The sequence below is a fragment of the Cataglyphis hispanica genome, chromosome 23 (genome assembly GCF_021464435.1).
Source record: "Cataglyphis hispanica isolate Lineage 1 chromosome 23, ULB_Chis1_1.0, whole genome shotgun sequence".
Classification (NCBI taxonomy): Eukaryota; Metazoa; Arthropoda; class Insecta; order Hymenoptera; family Formicidae; genus Cataglyphis; species Cataglyphis hispanica.
In genome coordinates this window covers 689,792-715,983 of record NC_065976.1, presented here as the reverse complement: position 1 = coordinate 715,983, position 26,192 = coordinate 689,792, and the positions used below count along the sequence as shown (strand labels likewise).

Genomic DNA, 26,192 nt, shown 5'->3' with positions numbered 1-26,192 from the left:
AAGAATAGCGAGTCAAAGAGCAAGATGGGGATAGCGATTGACAGAAAGAGATATATGTGCGAAAAAAACAGAAAGAAATAGCGCGAGCAGGATAGTTTGCGGTAATGATAGAGAGAAAGAAACAGTACATAAGCAGATGAGAAAGATAAAGCAAGGCGGAAGAAGATAGACCGCATGCGTGGAAGAGGACAGATGCAAGAGAGAGAGAGAAGAGAGTGAATCCGCGAATTAAAGAGGGATAGAATATTGGCGGAGGGGAAAATCTCGAGATAGTGAGGAAAGGACAGAGCGATGCGGAGGTAAAGAGGTAGAGCGAAATAGAATGAGAAAGGGGGGTGGGGAAGAAGGAGGGATGGTTGGGAGGCAAGGAGGGAAGAAAGCGCGCCAGTAGAGTCGTGGCGCGTTTCCGCGGCTATAGTGCTGCGGAAGATCATCGGGAGGACTACACCCCTGCCGCAGTGGCGAGAAATCAACCCCTAGCGGATCCGTACATCGCACATCGCGCCCTGCTCCGAAACGGAAAGGATGAGTCTTTTGCTGGACGAGGAGGAGCTCGACGAGTGAGTTATTTTGTGTATTTAATAAAAACTAAGCAGGGTCTAACGAAGGGTCGTCGTCAGGTTCGATGTCTCATGCCCTCTGTTGCACACGCGCTCACGTTCCTCGAGGGCGCGCGAAAAAGGGCTGGGCTGCTGGCCATCGAGTCGATCGCACGACCGTCTTTGTCACGAGTGTTCTAACTAAAATCGACACGTTCGAGGTGGCTCAAATAGACTCCGAAATTACATTCGAGTGATTAAAGGAAGCCTCATAAGGATGTTGTACATTGATCATATTCGTGATTTTAATTGAAAAAAACATTGAAAAAATAATCGACATATAAGTTTATTTAATATATTGCTTTAGCGTGTTTGATGCAATAGCAGTTTTAAACAATATTTTGACAGAAAAAATGTATCATTAACTTGTGTAAAATTTAAAGAAAGATCTGTACAATTTTTTTCCAGATATCTCTGAGATTTTGAGATGAATTTTATTTAGTTTTATGTGATAGCATCGCAATATATGGAGATTTGGGAGATATGTATACTACGAGAATGCAAAATAATGAAGGATTGGAAAAAAATACGATTAAAATAAAATTAATATAAATATAAATAATATAATATTAAAAAATATTAATGTCAGAATAATTCTCATTTTAATTCTATATAATTTATTAATAATGAAAAATTCTGTGTTGAAAAATACTTTCATCATCTAATAAGAGAATAATATGTTAGTGAAAAGAGAGAAACAAAATATACTTACATTGCAATAACTTTAATGTGTGTAGGTGTGTTATACAATACCGGAATATTAAAATATTTTTATTTCACTATATTGTGAATGTGATTTTTCTTCTGTTTTGCAACTTTTATCATCAGATTTCCTGTGTTAATTAAAATTGAATGGAGGGTTTTTAATTACAGATATTTACAATGAAAATGATTATTTTTTTAAAGTATAAATAAATATATATCAAATATAAATAAGACTAAGAATTTATAAGAATTTATATATATATTTCTAAAAAAATGTCCAAGATTATAATATAATTATAATAGTAAATAGTAATTTTAGAAATAGAAAATTGCTTGATTTTTATTTATTCCTCTTAAAGTTATCAAGTTTAGATGCAATATGTTATAAAGAGAATCACAATTAAATTAAAAAGTCGTATTTTAAAGAGGTAAAAGAAAAGCGCGATTTAAACCAAATCTAAAAATGATATCGACTTGATCTCTTTCAATACTATCATAATATGAATTCAATACTGATCTTAAATGCAGAAGATGCGTATTTTACATATTTATACATTTATTAAATTTTGTTTAAACTTACTATGCAAATCACAATCGCGTTGATAATTTTATTTATTTACAAAAGAAAAAATAGTAGCTAATTCCAGAAAAATGATGAAAATAATTGAGATGTACGTAATATGATTTATTCGGACATATCTAGTATATGCACGTCGTGTTATATGTTCTATCGAAGTCATATTTCGATTGTCAGATTAGCGGCCTTTAGAATCAGCAGAATGTGCTTTATGTCGATAAACAATTTATAGATTGCGCGCTTTTTCAAAGCTGGTATCATTCACAGACGCGTCTAATTAGAGCAACTGTAACTGTATAGTCCATCGAGGACATTGCTTTTCCGCTACATCAACTAGATAGTTATACAAGAGAAATCTAGTTGTATCAAAAGCTACATCGTAAAAAACATTAAAGTAGCAGCAACTCATGATTATATAAATTATATTTACGTTTTTTTATTATAAAAATATATCATATGTTATAGATTTTTATGTATGTATATATAGACACACACACATTAATACCGCATTATATATATATACTTTTTTAATGACACAGATTTTGAGCTTTTTCTAACGAAAATGTCGATTTTCGCAAATTGTTGATTTTTAGCGTCATGTATGCGTCATGCCGTAGACTCATTCATATTAAAATTCTATTAAAATAAAATGTAATCTTGAAATTGAGCGAAGAACAATAATTTTGTAATCTATTTCCTTTTCTGAAACTTAATTTCATAATCGGAAACTCTCTGTATAAATTAAATTTTGTGTAGAATATAATTTATATTATATAGCTTGAAAGTTTTTTGTATCAAATATATAAAATTATTATTTTATTTTTAATAAAAATATTTTTCTACAAAATATACACATTAATAGAGTATAAATGACATACAAATACTTACTATGTATGCAAAATTCAGATTATTTTTGACAAATGAATTGTCTACACATAAAACAAACCATTAAGAGAGACATTGACACATGATATGCGAAAGAAAAGCCGAATGAAACGCATGATTACGTGTACGTTGACTTACATGTTTTCCGTTGGCAACGAAGTGGATCGATGCGACTCTATTAATAAGAACGTAGAAAGCAGATTGTGCCCTTTTCTATATTCTCTGTGCCGACCACATCCCCTCGAGAATTAACCCTAAGAGTTCACTCTTAAGATCCAATGGATCTCAGTATGATTCTCTTATCATTGCGTAGAAAGAAGTATCATATATTTTGCAATTTCTTTTTACGAAAATTCATAGCTGTTAATTATTTTCTAGAAATATTTCTAAAGTTTCAACAAATAGATTTGAATAAGAAAGTAAAAGAAAATAATAACAACACATACTATATATATAACATAAACATTTTCTGATGCATGAACAGTTGTTCTCGCAAACAGGAATAAATTTTTATATAAATGAATTCGGAAGCTATTAGCACGACAAATTGATTCATTCATCTCTTCAGCTTTGCGCTCGCTTATGAAATTGCAATGAGTTACATAAACACTACAGGTAATGAGCACAAGACGTTCGCTTATTTGACATAATTATATCCAGCTGTTTTTGTAAAGGGCTGAAGTAGAGATGAGAGAGACTTTCTGTGCTTGTCAATCATGTAATTTTCTTGCATAAATCAAACAAAATATTACTCTCTATAATATAATCGTATATTTTTCATATTACATAAATGAAATATTTAAAAATGTATGTAAAGGATAAACAATAAATATATATATATATATATATATATATATATATATATATCGTGCGATGGAAAAAGGTTATATACAAAATTTTTATTTAGATGAAATTTTTAATTATCTGGCCGACAGAAAATTTTGGAAATAATCTTTCTTCTTTGTCATTCAAAAATCATTTTAAGAAATATCTACCAGCAATATTCTTTAAGGCATGCAAAGTCTTTGATCTCATTAATTGATACAAGCCGGACCTCTCGATCTCATTTCAATAGTTATAGAAACATGCGCTCCCATGATTTAGTAATTGCACACCATGTAGATACGATGACCGGTTTATCCAACGGTATTTCGCAGTATTTACCTTGCCGGACACTTCTTATCACTGTGCACGCCGCGCGTAATGTAATAGATGGTAGATCGACATACGAAAATGTAAAAGGAAGCGCAATAAATAATTGATCATTCGGTCAAGTACGAATTATCGATAAATCTGAATGCGAAAAACGTGACGTTATCGAACGACACGTGAGGAGATAGAGACGTCGCCTTGTATTTAAATGCATATAAGGTTGCTCGAATATTCCGGTAAAACGGATATTTTGCAAAGATTTTATAAAACTAGGCCATACTTTATATACCTCCCCTATAAGATAAGGAATTAGTGTAGTGTCGCAAGTTTTTTTTATTTTTATCTATGGATTATGCACAATGTATTGCAAAATATGATATAATACATTATACGCTATGTATTTTCTGAACCATAAAATTTCAATTTTTTTTTACTTGATTAGTTATTTAAATGGATAGTGAAATGTATCTCTGTTTTTTTTTTCAATTATTATTACTATACATATAGATATGATTATATAGGTGATTTCAAAATGCACATGTTGACTTAATGGATTTAACAATAGACCAAATATTAAGGCATCTGCAAAAAAATATATATTTAATATTCCGATATTATCTTGGTTTATAGTAGAATCTCTATTAATGTGTAATTTAACATATTCGTATCTACTTTAGGCAATTATATATGATTTAAATTTCAAATGATAGATTATTCTCATATTGCTTCTCTTCATTAGTAGTTTATTAAAATCTTATAATAATTAATTTTCAGATAGGCAATCCTTTTTAATTAAAAGAAAACCAGATTTCTTCATAATTTTTCATACATATGTATATAAATTTTATTCATTAACATTTCAATTTATATAATTAAAGTTAAAAGTGCATTACACGGACATAAAGAATGTCTCTTTATTGCACTCGGATTTTCAGACTGTGTGCACTAAAATCGTTGAAAGTTTCGATTCGTGTACTCGGTTCACATATTTAACTGTCAAGAATTTAATGTCCTACCTTTACGAGATATTCTAGTAAAATATAATTCTCTCGCACATATGTACTCCATACTATTCCGATTCTTCGGTTGTCATAGAAACAACCCGTAGGCCTTGGTAATAATCTATTGTATTTTTAGAGGACGATCAACTCCACGAGACCATTATTCTCTTTCAATCGCGTAATCCGGAAAATCAATTTCAAGAATTAGGATATATCATAAAATTTGCACGTGCAAAATTGAAATTTATTGAAATTTTTAACAATCGTTCGTTTCTATAATTGAAACCGTCTTAATACTATTTCAAAATTTGTAGTAAAAAATAAATTACAATAATATAATTATATATTTTTTCGGAAACATGTAATATAATTATAAATTTATTTCATATTTTTTTTCTCTCTTTTTTACCTTTCAATATGAAATGTAATCGCAATATAATTTAACAAATTATATGTGATTTAATAATAGTATAATCAATATTATGTGTATGTGTGTGTATTATTATCAATTATTACACTCAATATAGTACTATAGTACAATTAATATTAATACAATTTCACAGAATTGGAATAAAAAGCTGTAAAGTAATGCGAATATTTGCGCCACATGTCGCCCAATTCATGTTACTCGACATCGTTACAATCGATATCGTTAATATTTAATTCAGCTGTTCGCGTTATATTACATAACGTAATGCAAAATAAGTCTCATTTACATCGAACTTTATTATGTTGTTAGTTCAATAATCGTGGAAGCTTTTCAACGGCATTAATAGCAATAGTTCATACATAGGATATCAATTATATAATCATAAATATATATCCAAATAAAAATTATAGGTTTTGTTTACTTGCGAAACGTCATAATATTTTTTGCCATTGATAAAGATGCGAATCCAAATTTATGATATAAATTATCAAGTGATAATAAATCTTTCTCACGCTCCTTATCTTTAATTTCTTTGTGTAAACAAAATGCGATATACGTCTAATTATATTTTTCTGTTATTGATTAGATAGAAACTAAATTTTAGTATCTATATAATTTCATCTTTTTCTTAATCTGACGAAGAAAAAGAAGAATAAACAAAGGTATTTAATATATTGCAAAATCACGATTTTAATTATCGGGAATCCTTGAACTCTCATGGAAATATCATGTGCGATACTCTAACGCGTGCGCTCAGTGCTACTTTAAGCCCATATGCCAAAACGAGGTCAGAGGTCAGGAGCAACGCGATAACACGTTCCTCCTCCCCCTCCCTCCATAACGCCGACACATTAGTCGCTCAAAAGCGTCCGAATTAGGATACTCGAGTGTTCTATGTATGACAGTTGAATATAATCCTAGTTGGGCATAGTTGAGTATCATTAGGGAGATTTCGTCTTCATATAAACTTAAATTGTAATAAATATTACAAAGAGAGAGAGAGAGAGAGAGAGAATTATATTATAATAATTATAATAACATAAAAATACTCTGTACAAGAATCAACATGCTTATTGGTAATTAAATTTAGTATCCTATGCGACAATTGATCGCATTCTGCAATTAAGTAAATCTATGGTTCTATATATAAATTATCCCAATATTAAGATTGAGAAGACAAATAGATTTTTATTATAGAAATTAAATTTAATTTCGTCTCTAACACAAATTTAACTATTAAATTTATATTAACAGTATATTAAATTTTCGAATAATAACGCTTTTATTGAAAATATATTATTAGAAACCAATTATTATATATTAAGTAATAATTGTAACTCGCAAATTAATTTTTGATAATTAAAATAATAATATTTCAGACGTAAAATATATATGGATCTACATTTTGTTTAATATTATCTCTCATTAAAATTCAAGGATAAATTATATTTTGAGTTGTAATTAAAAAGAAATTCGGGGTATCACGTTAATGTGTATACATTTAGCATGATTATTTTCTTAAATCGTGTAAACGAATGTCTGATAGCGATTGGAGTTAATGACGTTTCTCATTATGTTTAAATTGACATTTATAACATATCACGGACATTATTACGTATAAATTTCGAGCTGCGCATAATGATTTCAGTTATGCGGTAGCGATTGTCACTTGCGTTAGATCCGAATTCGCAAGACTGTGTCCGATTCGCGCGCCCATCTCTGATAACGCGGAGATTGCACGCGCATTGTGTGCACACGATGACGAATTTCAAAGTTTGGAACGGTGAGATGGGACGACGCGGACCCTATCAGATGTCGGTCCCCCGGATGTGCGGATATTGCACAAGAGAGTGCTATTGCCTCGATACGGCTTATTCAATTCATGCACACTATCGATTAGATTCAAAATCGATAGACGTTGCCGTAAAAGCGTGCTCGCTATATGCGTCACGCATACGAGTAGTGAGAGAAATTGAAAGACCAAGCAAAAAGGTAACAATATGCTCATTCTTGCATACAAGGCAGTACTTTTATTGTGAAAAAAAAAAAAATAAATCTGAAACAACTAAAACGCTAAAATAATTGTCGCACTGCGAGAGAAAAGATTTGCTATTGAATTGAAAATCATTGAATGTGTTGATTAGTGCATAACGCTAAAAATGTATTTTTTTCCATACACCTAAGATATTTGAAATGTAAAATGTTTTCTTCATTTAATGATAAATTTGCAAATAGAAGCATTGACAATATATTATATACATGTCATTTTATTGTGATTTTATAGCTAAGTGTCACACACGGTTATTATAGACACTTATGATATTTCGAAATTATCAGTGTCTTTTGTTTTAATATCAGTAAGTTAAATATAAATATTCTCAGATTGTTTGGATTAGTTTATATAGCGTTCCAATTTGCAATTATTTGATTCAAATCTGCAATTGATCCACTAGAACTAGAAAACACGTTTTTTATCAGGAAATCGATAACCGTAACATTGACATCTGTTCAAAGCATGTCTCTTTATCAAATGTGCAGTAATAGCACATTCGATGATATTGCGTGACAGATCTCTCGACAGGATAAGCTTCTCAAGCAATTAAACATATCTCTTTCAAAGAAACTTTATCATCCACATAAATTTTGTTGCGCCCACAATTTGATTAGTATAATTATTTGTGAAGGGTCTAAATAAAGGGAATATAATTTTATTATATAGATTATGCCAAAACTCTCGTGATTTTAATCATAATTATTCAATAAATTTAGAATCAATGTTTTTTTTCGCGAATATTATCCTTTATTATTAAATCAAGATACGCTACAACTTAATATTCATTACTTGACAATAATTATTGGTCGAAAATGTCGAAAATGTATCGATACCAACATCTTTAAATCTATTTTTTAGTTTAGTTTCCGCTTGCCAAAAGATAATTCAATATAATGGTACAAAGCACACTTTGCGTAGCAAGCAGAGCATTCGCTTAGGATCGCTAGTCTAAAAGTAGCAACGATCCAGCATCGTCTCGCGAGAGATCATAAGGCGACAGTTTTCGTGCTGCTTCGGATCGCGAGGCTCATTCGTTAATAGCGATTTGTGAAATGCGCGAATTTTTCAATATAGATATATTTTTGTCGTACAACAATGTGTGTGTATTTGCGTGTTCCTTACAACATACAGCGATCGATACAGTGAACAAAATAATCGATCGAGTCAGTAATAAGCGTCGTCGCGATGTGAGATCATCGTCAATTCTGTTACCATCAGTGCCAAGAATATTGGAAAAGTTTCTCGTGGTTTGATATGGATTTAACGCACGCCGGAAATTAAAGTAAAATCAAAGTAATTCCCAGTACGTTGTTAGAAATGTAATCAGATAGACAACAGGGAAAGTTTTATTTATCGATACATATTAGAATTTTCATCTTGAATTGAGAGAGAATCGAAATCGATACATAGTCCCTTTTCATTCTTCTTTTCTCGCTATATTTCTAATTCCTAAATATTTTTATAAAATATAACATTAGTGTTGTTTAAATAACATTAAAATCCTGAATAATTACGATTAAATTAACTTAATTGGATAAATGCTTTATTTAGGAAAAAAGCGTGCTCTGTTTCGATAATATAAAATTTCGCACGTAATGATCCGAAAGGAGGAGTAGAAATTAAAGCGTCTTCCGTTTGCGGATTATTAAGAAAATATTACGTCGAGACGGCTACAGCTTATTTATCGATATCTCACGGGAAGCCTCGAGGTAATTTACGGACGAATTGCTCGGGGAAGTCTCGTGGTTGGAACTCAACCCTCCTCGTCCCCCCGTGTGATTCCCCGTGGAGAAGCACGCCCACGCACCGGAAAAAGAAATGGTCATACAAACGGAAGTAAAAGAATCTCGAAAGATGTTTCCCGGAGCGAGCAGCGCAGATGCGGCGCAATCGCGCAGAGCGGAGAGGTGGTGATTACGTAATATCACCGACGAGCCTCGTAACCGCGCGAGAATAACTCCAATTTCTCGGCTTGGTAGAGAGATGGTGAATTCCATTCTGCGCGGTTAGCTTTCCGCTTGCAGTTCTAGTTCGCAATCGCGCGAAAAAAAATCGATAAACGCGTATCTCCCCGGGAGATTGACGATCGATTTTAATAGACCGGATATTTTCCTCCGAATTTTAATTTACGTCCAATTTTTAATTATGCGCACGCATAATATCGGATATTAACTGTTATATTTCGCTAATTTATGATGAAAGATTTATGTAACGCACAAATTATGCAAAAATAATTGTGATTTAAAAACGATACATCGGACAATAAATTTCAAGCGAGGAAAAGATTACGCAGTTTGTTTATTTATGACAAATCAAATGCTGTGGCACATGCCCTGATCCGCATGATGCTTCCTAATAAGATCTTTTTATGACTAGTGGCAGAAGCTAATGAATTCATTGTAAATACTTTTTAAATGAAATAAAATTATTAGCAATACCGCGACCGATTAGCGGTTTATCACTTGAAGTGATAAAATAACGAAATGACTATGAGGAACGAACTTTTTAATAATTTCATAATGAAAATCAGAATTAAAAATAAAATGAAATATTTAATATATATCTTCATTACACATATACACAAATATTTCTTGCTATCATTTCAACTTTAGCTCGCGTTCTCTCAGTGACAAAAACAGGAAAACAACTCGTGATAAGAACTTCATCCTCGCTCATACAAATTTATTCGTTCGGATGAAATTCAAAAGCAGTAGTTCGCTTTGTTCTCACGTTAATGACCAAACATTAATCATGAAACTGTTTTGATAGAGTGCAAAGATATGTGCATCCTCATCACCTCGGATCCGTCGGACACTCCGTATACACATTCACCGCTATTAGTACTCGCAGGTTTGTATCCGACAACAGCTTGCATTTAGCAGCAACTAGCCACCGCGACCGGTTATGCCTGTGTCCGGAGAGAGAGACGCGTTGAACGATTGGCAGCCGCAATCGGTGTGGTGGGAACGATGCATGCCCCGAGCCATGTAATATATAAAGAGTCTCGTCGCGACCGCGACCAACTATTCTGACATCGTCGACCGGGCCCTGTATCGGTCACGAAAAAAAAAATCGCGCGACTTATGCTCGGTATTGTTGGAAGCGACGCGGTCTCGAAATGCGAGAAATTCCACGCAACATTCATTCGGAGCATCAAAGTGCGTCGTGATCGATTAGTTACGCAAGAGATCCTCCGCTGGATATTCTGCGATAAAGAACAACGTCGACGAATCGCTGATCTGCATCAAAGTGGTGGTGAATTTCGTATGAGAAATCGCTGCTTTTCTCAGTCGCGCGGGAAAGGATCGAATAATGCCGACGTGCGCCTGCGAGAATAGGACTCTGGACGAGTCGGAGGAGCACGTTTGTTCCCTGAAACCACCGATGGAGAAGGACAAGGCCAAAGAGAACAGGGAATACGCCAGTCCGGTTAGGTAGAGGCACTTTTTTTCTAGAGAAAACCGGAAAGTGTCATCCTGCTTGATCCGCCTCGGTTTGAATAACGTGAGCCGATTTAAGACGAGATAAATAAAGATAGAGTAAATAACATCCTTTTTTCAATTTTTACATCGCAGATTGGAACGCGTTATGCCTTAAACTTAATTTATTCGTTAAATAATAAATATTTGGATAAAACAAAGATTGAAATTCAAAATCCTACATTGTCAAACTAACTTTGTAAATTATGTTTTTCTGAATTTGATTAATCCTTTTTTCATAAAACCATCCAAAAAAACTACAATCGCTTAAAATGAATTTTATATATAAGAGAAAAAAAATCTGATTTTTTATTAAAGATACATTCGCTAGTTAATTCCTAAAACGAAAATTCAAAAGGAAAATTCAGAAAGAAACTATGGACAAATAATTAAATCTGCTATTGAGAATATTTATTGACGATCAATTTCATTTCGTTATCGTGTCATTAAAGTCGAAAATGGATTGATATCTGAAAAGCCATTTAAAGATTAATTCGAACTCGGTTTTGTAATACGGAATTGAATCTCCTGTTCCGCGTAAAGAATTGCTCGACGAGAACACACACATGCGATAAAAGGATTAGATACGATAGTTCGATTAGGCAGAACATCTTTCTAAAAGGAATAGCAGCTGGATCGGGTCTCTTGGAACACAGACCCGATTAATTGCAAAAATCGATTTATTCACAGAATTGTTAAAGGACATAACACGTCGAGGAATTTGTCGAAAAAATACTCTCTCTTATTTCACGAATGTTACTAAATCTATTATTAATTTCGATAATTAATTTTAGTTACATTATTTGCTTCATATGTTATTCAGCATATTAGCAGAAAACGAAGATATAACATTCATGAGATAATTCTACGCTTCGATCATAAACACTGCAAAAAATGAGACGAGAACCCGATTATTTTCTGATCTTTGAGTGTGAACAGTATCAGAAGTTATTTCGAGATGCGCGAAATATCGAATAATAATAACTCGCCGCGATTCTGCAACGAGGATGCATGGCTGTGTCTCGCGAAATGGAAATGACGAAAATATGGTGAACGCAACTTCGCGAGATATTATGCTATGTATTTTCATACATTCTCCACACACTATTCACGTGAGCATAATTTCCGGCGAGTTCCGTCGTGGAATAGTAATAGAAAGCCCCGCCGCGAAACCAGCAACAGTTTACAAAAGACAGATAATGCGAAAACGGAGACACGTTGGTAAGTCCCCGAGCGAAGATATCTTGCAGGTGGCAGGAAGCAACAAGAGTACAAAACTGTTATCCGTAGCCATAATCAATTTCCTTCTTCGATTTTTATTCGATAATGGATAAAGGAAACGATTCTTCGAAACGCAGCTCGAAGAAATTTTTTTATCTGATAATGTGACAATATATATATGAGACATATTATGGCTGTAATCAATAGAAAGATGCAACTGTTAGATGCCAGATTATATTTGATTTTCTCTCTTGATTTTTATCCGATTTTTACGGATAAAGGAGACACTTGGAAGAAATTCCTTTATCGATAGACGAATTACTGCGCATCTGCGCTCGAAGATATATTGAAAAAGGTCATCTTTATAATTGATCGTAATGTTTCATTCTTCATTATTAAGAATATAGAACAATTAATATTCTCTATTATTTCATATATAAATCAATTAAGTTAAAGTTTTAATTAAATCAAATTTTATTTTTAGTCAAGAGAGAAGGGAAGGCTTTTCACATACAAATTGTCTCTACACAGTATTAAAATTTAATTTACTAAAAGCTTTCTGTATTTGTATTCTTTTAAGTAGCTCTGTCTGAATACTTAAATTTATTCTTCAATTAATTTCAGCTGGACTTTACTTTATCAATAGCATGGTTTGATTAGCAGATCGTCCGTCGTGTAATTATCACATTAAAAAGAAATTTAAAACATCTGACGGAGAACATTTAATATTAAATCTTTATTAAAAACATTTTTATTAAATCTTTATTAAAAATAGATTTACTTAATAATTACTCTATGTTCATTAATATTTTATTATATATATATTCGGAAGAGAACAAAGAGTAGTTCGATATAAATTAGTTGCAAAAAAAAAGTTAAACACATTAAATAAGTCACAATAAGAATAAAATGAGAGAAAAACCTCACGCGAAACACAAGTTTTTATTTCAATACTTAATCTATACATGTTAATTCTGCAATAAGATGAATTATTAATAATTAAATAATTATGATTAAATTCGTGTTAGAGAACGATCTCGGAGAAAATCCCGTCATTATTAAGTATTTACGGTTACTCCGGATGTAAGTGGATACCTGTAACCGATGCAAAAGTATAACAAGTGCATTAATTGTTGACGCCAACACGACCTGATTAAATGAATGAATAGCCGCGCGTGATTTCGTGATCGTAAATCAAAACTAATCTTGACAACAGTTCGAATTAAAGTGATATACGTTTGCATTGCCGAGCGATATCACGTGTCCAGGAACAATGGGCGAACCTGAAGTATCGATAGATACTGTCTTCCATAGAAAATTCTGGGTATAAGTCTGGGAAAGCAAACAGTCCAGTAAACCTTAGGACAAATAACCGCGACTCTGTTGTTCCGTTCGTATTGATTTTGACCCATTTTCGTTTTCGACACCTTCGTGGAGATAATATCTGGCATTTAAAATTTCACGACTTTATCAGATTTTCATTTTTAATTTAGATCAATTTGTACATTAACATATTTTTAAAATTTTATTGGCTTGCATAATTTATCAGGCATTATAAAAAGAAATAGCTGTTAACATGTATACAAATAAGTGTGCATAAGATATAAGAAAAAAAAATGTTTTTGTTGAAAAAAAATTCATAAAAACTCTCGATTTTAAATTTATATTTTGTGAAATGTAGCTTTAGGCTACATCCTACATTCAGAGAAATTATTTGAAGATAATAATAATAATATTAAATGTTTTCCATAATTATCGCAAGTGTAACAATCCGATATCTAGAAAGTTTTTTTTCTTACAATCACGTTGCGCCATGTCATATCGCTTGCCGGGAAAGAGAGAAAGAGAGAGAGAGAGAGAAAGAGTCGTCAGAAGTGAAATATAATTATTCGGTCGATGAACGGAGATGTATGACTTGATTACGATGCGATCGAGACTGATTAAGGCTTACGAGTGCATTAACAAGATCAATTTTCGACGCTGATGTAATTAACGATATGTCCGTCCCTTGTTGGAAAATTATATTTGTGACGTCATCGTGTCAAAGGCCATCGGCGCAATTTCATCACGTTCACTTGGTTTGTTATTCGCGACGATTCAAAAATTATGCACGAATACAAATCTATAATTTTACATGACGCAAAAAACACACGTCTTCGAAGTTTAATGATTAAGTGACAAATAGAAAATTATAATTTTGAGTCACGTAAAAAACTCTACACAAATATAAATTTTTACTTGAATAGACATTAATAAACGTCCGAAATTCTTTCAATAATTTACGCAGTATTATTTGTACAATGTAATTAATCATATAGAGCACTAATTGGTCTTATATAAGAATTATAACATTTGATAAATGAATAATGCGATATATGTATAGTACATATTACAGAAATATAAATAAAATGTTTTGATATAGCTCTGATATCGTGACGCATGTTATATTTCCACAGAATGAATTTCTTGATCATTTCTTATTAAATTATTTCTTTATTAAATATAATAAAAGGGCAAAAGAGAGAGTGCTTTTACAAGACGTAATTTTTAAAACGCTTCGTTCGAGCAAAAGTATATAAAATAGTAAAAGTACATATTTTTAATTTTTCACAGGTACAGCGATGGCTCTGTGCGGTTACGAAACCCTAATATTGAGCTCATGGATCAGGATATATTATATCATCTCGCGCTCGGCAGCGGTTCCCATGATCTCGTTGAAATGTTTGGCGACATCAAAGTAAGTCGGATAAATAATTTAGAAATTTTATATACTTATATATTTTATAAATTTGCTCAAGAAAATAAAACATCGGATGTATTCATGCCGACGTACATGAGAAAGTTTTTCGATCAAAATGAAAAAACTTTGTGAGTGTTCTTTAATCCTTTTCACATTGCGATTCTTTTTTGCTTAACAAAAAATTAATTGACCACACTTTGTTTTTTCCAAAGTTTTCAATTTTCAATATTCAATATCTTGGTAACTAAGTCTGAAATTAAAACTCTATTAAGGTAAAATCTGTTTGAAATTAAATAATTTTTTTTATTTCCACGTTGTCTTGAAGCTTCATTTGCAAAGCTGATTTGTATTATTTTCAATCGCTTGTACTTACAAAATTTCATGTATTATTAATTTACTAAAATAAAGTTTATGTTGACAAATATTTAAACAATTATTAGTAAGCGTCATGAATTTGTCAAATCCCTGATTTTATTTATTTATATTTTATTTATTTATATTGAATTAAACATGTATATATTTCATATTAATACATCGTCAGTTGTTATAAAACTTAGATGAGACAAATGAAATTATCAGAAACAGGTTTACGTCGTTATCACTTGGTCGTCATTCTTTTTCTCTTTAACAAACTGCATTTTAATTACAATGACATCGTTTTTACTTTCATATAACATATCGGTGACATAATGACATAATGCATACTCATAAATATTAGATGAAGTTTTTCAACGTAATTGTGTGCAAAATCAAGCGATAATTACGCGTAATAATTAACATGTTTCCGCAATATTTATATAAGATAATGCAGAGATAGATTTCTCTCGCGTTTTTAAGTTCTCTCGTGTTTTTAATTTGATTAAAAAATAATAATTTTTAATAATATATTTCGACTAATACGATTTCATAGGAATCTATATATCAATTTTCTATAGATTATTTATAGTCTATTTTTACTAGCTATTCTATTAGCTATCGATTTTCTTTTTAACGTGTATAATTGCGCTAAACTTATATACGCAAAACAGTACGACATAAGATGTGTTACATCATTCATAAATATCGAGGCTTCGACTTCCTTTGATAAGAGCGATTCGTGTAACATTTCTCGGCAGATGTTTATTAGATTTGTCAATAATCGATTCGATCAATGCGTCTTTGCTCTCTGCATTTAACACTCGATTCGGATCTAATCAAAAGCGAATATGCACTAGTCGCAATATCGCGCAATTGTGCGCGAGGTTGACAATGTCACGCGATACGTTCGTGATGTCGGCCAACATCAATAAATCGCGAAATATATTTCAATGACGTGCAATTATATCTACTCGTTTATTTTTATCATCGTAACCGTCGATCTTTGACATTTAAGAATGAATGGCGTCTTAAGTGAGACACAGATTCCAAGCACATTAATACTCAATTCCTTTTTTCCTCTCTTTTTTTGCACTTTCTTTTTCTCTTCTTTTTTTTTTCCTTTTAAATTTTTTACTTTCTCGTTGTAATAACATTCTTGTCGCATTCTTACATTATAGTTCGTCTGTATGGGCGGCACGCCGAAACGGATGGAAAACTTTGCCAACTACATTATGAAGGAGATTGGTCACAAGCTGCCAGCCGGAACGACTCTTCTCGACATCACTAAGAATTCTTACCGCTATTCTATGTACAAAGTCGGTCCGGTTCTCTCGATCAGCGTAAGTTTTTCGTATTACTTTAGTCGTTTCGACATAAGAAAAAAAAGTTTTATTTCGCTGCTGATCAAGGATATCGAGGACGATCAAGTAGATGGTCAAGCATGGAGCGATTGTGTTTTTTAAAACGCTTGTACTGTATGCTATCGTAATTGGAACTCGTTCAAATGATGAAACATTTATACGGTCAAGTAGATTTATTTTTGCACAAATACGTAGAGTCGTGCTTATTTAGTGTGGCGTTTAATGAAATGTACGTGCTCACGATACGCTTGAAAGTTGTTATCCTTTAATCCATGCAAATTGTGACCGATTTCGCATAATTCAATTGGATATCGACACGCGTTGAATTTTCGAATCAATGGATCACGTTCTATGCAGAAATCGTAACACATTGAGTAATTAGTACATCAATGATACCGATGGCAATATAAAATAGAAATATAGCAAATATACGCTTAATATCGCGATACATTCAAATTAAAAAAAAAACATGATAAAAAATTTCAAAATCATACGCGTCTTATTTTGCCGCTATAATACTTCTCATATGCCTGGGTAGTCAAATCGTTTTAACCAACTTGCTTTTCCGCGAATTACGCACACGATATACTGAACAAATCGAGCGAAATTCAAAACGCATTTGCCTGGATGCTGGAGGCAATGATTTATGATGGAGATACCTTGCACGAGTGAATATTCTTTCCGCGCCGCCGATTTTTAGTACAAAGCGTATATTTAATTCATTCGTGAAATTTGAAAATTCTATCAGTATAAAACTAGGCAGTTGATTTATATATATTTTGAATTTTTGCACTGAAAAGTGCGACTATAAAATAATAGAGTTATCTAAACTTAAGAAATTCAAATTAAAGAGTACATTGAGATTTATAATTAATATTATTAAATTCTATTTTAAATAATTTAAGCAAACATAATTATTATTAAAAAAAATGTGTCTGTTTAGCATGGTATGGGCGTACCTTCGGTCAGCATCCTTCTCCACGAAGTTATCAAGCTGATGTATCACGCGAAAGTGAAGGATCCAGTTTTCTTCAGGATCGGAACTTGCGGTGGTATTGGTCACGAAGGTGGTACGGTGATTATCTCGGAGGAGGCTGTGGACGAAACGATGAAACCTCACATGGAACTGGTCAGTCTAAATTAAATGTCCCAAATAACGAATAAAAAGGAGCGATAATTCAACAATCTTCATAACAAATCTTTAGGAATCTATTACATAAAATAATAAAAAAGGGATTATATAAACACGAATTTTATATTGCAGATGGTGCTCGGAAAGCTGGTGCGGAGGCCAGCCAAGCTCGACCGACAGCTGGCCCGCGATCTTAAAGCCCTGGCTCACCGCGACGATCCCTACGACACCGTGATCGGCAAGACCATGTGTTCCAATGACTTTTACGAGGGCCAGGGTCGTCTTGACGGCGCGTTCTGCGAGTTTACGGAGACCGAGAAGATGGAGTATCTCACTAAGCTACAGAAGGCCGGTGTGGTGAACATCGAGATGGAGAGCATTTGTTTCGCCGCTCTGACGCATCATGCCGGCATCCAGTCCGCCGTTGTATGCGTGACACTATTGGACCGACTCAAAGGCGACCAGGTATCTAATCTATATATCTAATCTACGTATTTTCGACACACTGAGATATCGACATTTCGCAAAGAACACGGTATATGGATTCATAAGCTTAGTATATTACACGTCGCAATCACAGCGCGATCATCAAGACACCTATTTGTATTCATTCTTGTAAAGTTTTTTAAAAAATTTGTAAAGATTTTTATGACATTAGTCACTTCTGGAATATAAAATGATTAAAGAAAAACTCTCGCTTGCCATAGAAAGCCTCTCGATTTATATTCAGGCCGATTTCATCGTATATGTGTTAATATGCCATAAATAAAATCATTAATGTTATCGTATTGCTCTTTGAATCGATGATGCTATATGTCTAATCGATTGTTTTGCGTGATTTGAAAAGGTTTTAGCGCCCAAGGAAGTATTAGAAGAATGGCAGTTGCGACCGCAGACGTTGGTCGCCCGCTACATCACAAAGTATCTTCAACGAAAGGGCCGTCTTTCATTGGAAGGTTCTCATGGTTCCATGTACGTGAAAAGTCCGCGTCGCTTCAAACTGGTGCAGCAGGAATCTGAGAATTACGATTAATAAGTGGTCGCGACGCGAGTACGAAGATACGGCTACAAAGATCTCCGGGATCATAATGCGATCGGATATATCGACTCAACTCTAGGGTCGGCGATCGCGATTAATTCAAATAGTCGCACAAATCGCCTCGTATTTGTTTATTTATTTGTAAAAAAATTATTTTGCTCGCAAGAAAAGTCGCGTGACAAGTAACGCACGAAGAAAAAACGGCATATTTAAATTAAAGATAGAAGATAGACAAAGAATTTTAAAAAAATGGGAGCAGATTTAATCGATTGAAATATTATATGGCGTAATAGAATTTTTTTAATGTCTCTTGAAAAACGTAATACCACCTTTTAAAATTCCTATTATTATATCCCCCTTCCCCTTCCTACATGGTATTTAAATTACTTACAAATTACTATAATCTGTCCCAATAATTCAATTTTTTTTATTTGACGAAATCCTTGATTAAAATATCAATTCAAGATCTTTTTTATCCGAGATTTTCTTTATCCGATGAGAAACTTTGAGTACAAATGACTTGCATAACTAAATGGAACAATATTTTGTTTTGTATTTTATTTTCGCGTGTATCTTTTTCAATATTTAAGTGGCTCAAAATTAAATGAAATTTTTTAAATTGGAAAATTGCCTGATGCTGTTTGCCGAAAATTGTCTGATTTGATTATATTTTATGACTTATTGATAATAATTTTAGCCAGAAATTATATAATTTCTTGCATTGCGAGAAATCTATTGTACGTGCGACAATGACGCGGTGATTCCTGACACTCGCGAGAAAATTAACGACTATCAATGTCGACGCGATCGCCAAAGCTTCACCGTTTATTTCGCGCGGTGATTCAAGTACAAAGTGTGCAGAAATTTACAAACTGCGCTCGAACGAAAAAACCATGCACATTTTTCACAAATACATATCTTTTAAGATCAGTTGCATCACCTTTGATTAATGCGGCTCGTAATTAATAAATATTGTATATCTAATTTGGGATATCGAAATGAAATTGTCACTTAAACTTGTCTACAAAATCATATTGTCTAAAGAAATCATCAAAAAAGCATGACATTGAATCTCAGATATATAGAATTGAAACTGCAACTACGAGAAGAAAATGAGGTAATCAGAAGGAATTAATCAAAGTTTCGGTGCAATTGGTCGGAGTTTCATAGAGATTTAATTTTAGAATCCACAGGGATAAGAACGTACAGCACGTTCGGGTATTCGCCGATTAAACATAAGATTTTTTCTCTTCTGTTATGATACCCTAAATGAATGACCATAATTGTTTTGTAAATTTTCAGGGATTTATATTGAGAATTTAGACAAAAATTTCACTAACGGACCTATCCGCGATTTATTATCCGAAGTTTGCATGTTGTATCGAGAGCAGTTTTAAGAGATATTGCAAATTTAGTTTCGCGCAATCGTCGGCGTGTAACAAACACACGCGATGATGTGAAATATATATATATGTATTAGCACTCTTTAGAAGTTCGCGGTAGCACACATTCCATATAAAAATATATATATATATATATAGTCGAAGAAGTAGCATGTTTTCGTTCGATGGTTTCCGTAACATAAGCCAGGGACTATCATAGGGGGAAAAAAATTTGCGGAACGGAAGAAAAGAGAACAGTCAATAAATATCGCTCTTAAGGCTTTCTCAATTTCCTGTTACGTCGGTCCATCGATAAATCTGTTTAATGCCATATCGCAAGATATTTATAATTAGTACTATGTGTTGTATCTCATTATTGTGTGCAAAAGTGCGACTTGAGTTTTCTATAAACATAGTTGAAACAATATTGTATAATCGAAGATTCTTATGTAAAGTATCGCACTATAATATCAATGTGCTATAACCAGTTAAAATGGCAACGACCGATTTATCACGAACAATATAATTATTATCTGCAATAATGTACGTCAGACTGCCATGCTAATGTTTTCTGTAAGTAGGTATTCGCTGATACACCAATAAATGTAATTTCAAGTGTTCAATGTTATATAATTCTGCTTAAAAATTTATTTCAGCAGTGAGAAAAAAATCACGAATATTCAGTCATTCTCATATAATATAAATAATTATTTGTAATTTGTATATTTTTGTCAAAATAACGGAAAAATTTTTATATCAAAATTATAACCAGCTTTTTCACAAATGTTTAATATTTGTACGCATTCATATATGTTTAAGCGAATTATATGAATTGCGAACATCTTTAATGCAAAAAAAGATAATAATCGCAAAGAAAATTATGGCGAAGTAAATACGCAGTAATCGTGATATTTTGTCCACAGGGTTGGACAAAAGACATTATTAAAATACATTTCAGAATACAAATTTTTTCAGATTTTACTCGATAAATTTTGATGAACACTCGTATTACGAAATATTAACAACGCCAAGATTTTACTCGGAATGCGAAATCTTTAGATAAAACTAATACTTTGTATTTTATTCATAATTTTATTTATGTCAAGTATAACATTGAACAACATGTATTTGAAATACTGTCCAGCCCTGAGCGCCCACGTTACTATGTTCGTTATTATTAATATTCTACTACCGTAGAAAAAGAGAGATAGCAGAGTTATATAGTTGTATGATACACCTTCGTTAAGATTGTTGCTAGCAGATGGATACGATTTGCATTTATCGTTCACATTCATCGCGACGCAAAGATACACACAGTGGAGCCTAGAATCGATATGTAATATTATAGTTGGCCACTGACATTGTTATACGAGTTTCTCCTCTCTATTTAATATTTATCCGAGGAAAATTTTCGTTACAACACGTCGTTAGTACGTCAAACAGACGAGAATTCTTTTCATTGTACTTATCCTTTTTTTCTTTGCAGTCTATTATCAACCAGAAACACTCATTTTATTCGCGAGATACGTCGAGATATTAATTTTAAATTTTTTAATTATTCTTAGATGCCCGTAATAAAATATAATGTTGAGCAAAAAGGTCGAATACATATATAGCAAAATATGAAATTTAGATAATCTTTCCGTACGAATTTTTAAAATTAAAGATTTTAATACAAAGATAAAGGAAACAATGATGTAGTTTATTTTTTTGTAGAGAAAAGAGAATTTATCTTATTGTTAGAACTAAAAAAGTAGTGTTGAATTATTTTCTTTTTTTTTTAAGCTAGTGCTACTGTTTTGCGCTGAATATAATATTTTGTTTTATTTATTAAAAACAAATAATTATAAGTAAAAGAATCTCAAAGAATGTATTTTTCAGAAAAAGAAAACCCTTTTTTCATCGCTAATGGAGATCATTTTCCAAATAACTGGGTATATTTTTTCTCGTCGATATTCTTCGTCGTCATATGTGTTTTCTTTCGTTCCACAAACAACGACATATCTGTGATGCATATTTATTATAATATGTACGAGAAATATTGACAAAAAAATGTGTACCTAACGTATACATATAAGTACATTTAATCTCATCTACTCTATTTGCGAATCCGCTTCTCCTATTCAGGATGTTATAACATTTATTAAAATCTTCATTATTGCTCCCCTCTCGGATACAACTATTATAATATTAATCTATAATCAAATGTCCCGTGTCGATGTTAGCGGGATGTTCTGTTATTCGTAAGTTCGTTAAAACATATATATTCAGCTATCTAATTGTATTCTTATTGTATAAACTCAGGATTATTTATATATTAATCCCCACGAGAAACATCTAACGTGTCCTTTTAAAAATTAATTGCTGGTACACGGGTTACAAGGAAAAAAAAAAAGAAAGAAAGAAAGAAAGAAACACGTTGTTGATTGTACGTTATAAAAGGACAATAAAAGAAAATATTATATATCTAATAGCATTGCTTCTTATCCTTATCCAATTTCATTTCAAGTTTGAAAATGATAATTAAAAATATTATTTATGCAATTCGAATAAAAAATTGTTCATTATCTAATTGAGAGTACAGAGAGAGAATGCGGATCGAGGATGTAAGAATGCATATTTATTATGTAAAATAATGTACAAATAAATATATGTGTATGCGCGAGAATAAATACAATATATATTATGCTTCGTAAATCCTAGGATAATAAAAGGCAAGGATTTTGCGAGAGAAAGAATTTCCATTTTATTTTTCACGATTTTCTCTCTTACGTTAGCCGATCAGCTCGAACTTATGATAGATGCTTAAAATATAGATCGGCTTTTATTTTATGAATTTCGATCAAGTAAATCCGATTTACAATCTTATCTCTCATGGAAAATGCGTATATAAAATGGACTGACGAGTAATAACATATTCCAAGGAATCTCGTCTCGATTTTAAGTATCGCCAACGCAGAATTTAAAAAATGTTTTAGAGAGCAAGGATTCATCAATCCATATTGGTTTTAAAATAATTCGTATTTTTTTACATTTTCTCTCGCAAGAAGGGACCTCTTATTTTTTCCGATGTAATATAAAATATCTCCTCTAAGAGAATTAAGGTTCTTTAAAATCTTTTCTTTCTTATAATATAAGAAATATTCTACTTTTCTCTTCTATAATAAAATAATCAGGGATTAAGAAACTCAATTTATTAATAAAGGTCAGATACATTAAAATTAGCGTTTGAAGAACGATATCTATCTCTTTTTTTTTATTTTTAAAATTCGTAAAGAACGTTAAGCATATATCGTTATTCTCCTTGATTCATTTTCACACAATAATCAGGAACGGCATGTCGTCGAGTAGAAGGACCTGGATATGAAGAGCGATTTTATTAGATTGTAACTTCAACTCTTTACACAATGTGTATCAACATTGTTAATATACAATTAGGTGTAGGTATCGACATAGAATATCGAGTATAGAGCGCACTACTCCTCATCATCGAGCGGACGATGATGGAGTAATAGTAACGGTGGATAGAGTGTGATGATATAGTGATAACGATGACATAAATGTTTAGCCGTAATGATCTCACTATGCTAATTGGATCTTGCTTAAAACGCTTTTTTAAATGCGGGGAGATTCACACATATGCATCCTCTTTGTTCGCGTTCGTCTCGCGAAAGCGACGCCGCCGATTGCGTCATAGTTAACTTTCTCAGAGCACTTCCGTCTGCGACGAGAGAAAACAGCAGTTATGGCAGCGACGTTATGGGTCTAAATAAATATTATATTGACTGATATAAATGAATATTATATTGAGAAACGCGTTATATGACATCGGACCGGGATCGAATAAAATTCGGTATCAAAAAAATTTCCTATTTTTATAAAACATATCGAGAGAAAAGCGGATTTTCTCGCTTGATAAAGGCTCTGGTGCTGTGTCTTATAACGCGCTATAACGAGAGTTACATACGTTATCTTCTATATGACGTAATCAGATTTATATGTCTGATATTTTTGTTCTTTATGTATCTATATATACAAGACCCATAACTGCTTTCCTTTATTGCCGTCGTTCGCTACAAGATACAAATAAAACCGTGCCGGCTGCGACCAACCTCAATGCAATGGAATTCCGTTACGACAAATATGCGAAACCGCGATCGATTTTGTGAAATTAAACTTTTGTTACATCCAATATAAGCTGCAGATCGCTTGATATGCACAGATTAAAGAGATTTTACCGCATCCTGTTACGACGAAATTTTAGAATTTTTTTTTCTTTTCGTTGAATTATTCATTTCGAAAACGTCTCAATAGACATTGTAAATTTCGTTAGTACAAAATCAATTAATTTAATCAATTATTTAAATTCGACGAGTGTCTTCTCTGTCCAAACGGAGATTGATCCTCAACTACTACGATAATGAGACTAAATTGAACCTTAGATAATTTTAAATATCACAAAAAATATTTACGCTATTTCTCTTTTCAACTTTGTCTAATATCTTTATACATGGTCATTTTTATTTCCTCATTTTTCCTTCATCAAGAAAAACTAAGATATGAAGTCGATGCTCCTTTTTAACATAGTCTGTTAAATATAATGCCATTTATTAAACAGGCAAATTTGAATTAATACCCACATTATCCAAATTTTATATAATCATAGAGTTGAGGAATAATTCTATTCTCTAAAAATACTTCACTCTCTTATCCTCTGTTCGTCACGGCGTCAGAATCGCGTCGAACGCGCCTAAGAGACTGGATAAAATCGTCAGATATATTTATCTTAAAGTATAATGAGATGATAATATGTAATAATAACGCGTACCTATTATACGCGCGAGTATCTCTAAACTACGTTATATCAAATGTATCGAGTACACTGGAACGATATCTAAACTTAATCAGCCTCTTTATAATCAACAGCTATATAAAACTCATCCTGATGTATATAGTAAAGTTGCGTCTTAACTATATATATATATATATATATATATATATATATATATATATATATATGTATATATGTATATATGTATACGTATACGTATATATGTATGTCGTAAATGTACCGTGAACGCGAGTCGCTCGAGTCCCTCGCCGAAAGGACTCGACAATTGATACATCTATAAATCGCACACTTATATCTAATTCACGTGAAGCCTGTAAACGGGCAGGTCGTACAAGTGTTGGTTTATCCGCTTGTCAGCTTGTTATCACGGATATATAATTAGACAAAAGTACAATTGTTTAATATTCCGTAAACAAAATCATTAATTTTTTTTTCCCGGGGATCACTGACAATAATCAGGATCAATTTCATCGACATCGATTAATAAATAAACTGTAACTAATAAGTATTTTGTCCCTTCTTAATTTTACTTACAACGAAATTCAGTATTGTGTAATCATATATTAATCGTCTCTTATAAAAAGATCAATACTACAAATTGCATAATGCAGAATGCAGTATTCATTTGGCTCTTTGCTTATACCGAACTTTAAAATTAAAAAGAAGAACAAAGATGTCATCTCGATCTCGATAAAATTGTAAGTTGCACTTTGCAGACTTGCTCGTTTATCGATTTCCGTATAAATAAAAATTAAAGTCGTAATTATAATAGTATAATAGTCACTTATATCTTATGGCTTATACGTGGCTACGCGTTCTATCACAATTCGCCCAAAAAATATAAAAAAAAATGATATTATCTTTATTCTGTATAACTGAAATCCTGCCATTATCGATTGCAGGCGTGAGAATGCATCCTCTGCCATTCGGGAAAAAAGGCACCAACGAGGAGCAACGAAAGTCGTGTTAATTTTCGATTCTCATCCACGCTGAAGCAATTCACTCGAATCGCACATCGCTTAAATTATCCTCCATCCGTAAGAATAAAAAAAAGTCGATCGACAGGAGGAGAACAGAACGAGAATCGAGTATTGAAATTAATCTACGTTCAATTGTCTTCAATTTTAATTTTAAGATGGCATTAAAATTAGGAAAAGATATTTTAAAATTAAATTGCTCAGGTTTTTAGAAAAATAGGTCATTGTTGCATGAAAACCTTTTAATCGC

The 26,192-nt window shown here is 32.3% G+C and overlaps 1 protein-coding gene across 2 annotated transcripts; it reads left to right on the top strand.

The window, feature by feature from the left end:
* The first annotated feature begins 401 nt into the window (after positions 1-401).
* Positions 402-26,192, top strand: LOC126857953 (uridine phosphorylase 1). 2 transcript variants are annotated; one of them, XM_050607891.1, is made up of 6 exons: positions 402-560; positions 14,716-14,839; positions 16,378-16,539; positions 17,504-17,689; positions 17,825-18,157; positions 18,540-26,192. In XM_050607891.1, the coding sequence occupies exons 1-6, from the start codon at positions 526-528 to the stop codon at positions 18,723-18,725; spliced, it is 1,026 nt and encodes a 341-aa protein (XP_050463848.1). In that variant the 5' UTR covers positions 402-525; the 3' UTR covers positions 18,726-26,192. The 2 variants fall into 2 exon arrangements, with proteins under 2 accessions (XP_050463848.1, XP_050463847.1); XM_050607890.1 differs by lacking the exon at positions 402-560 and adding an exon at positions 10,282-10,836.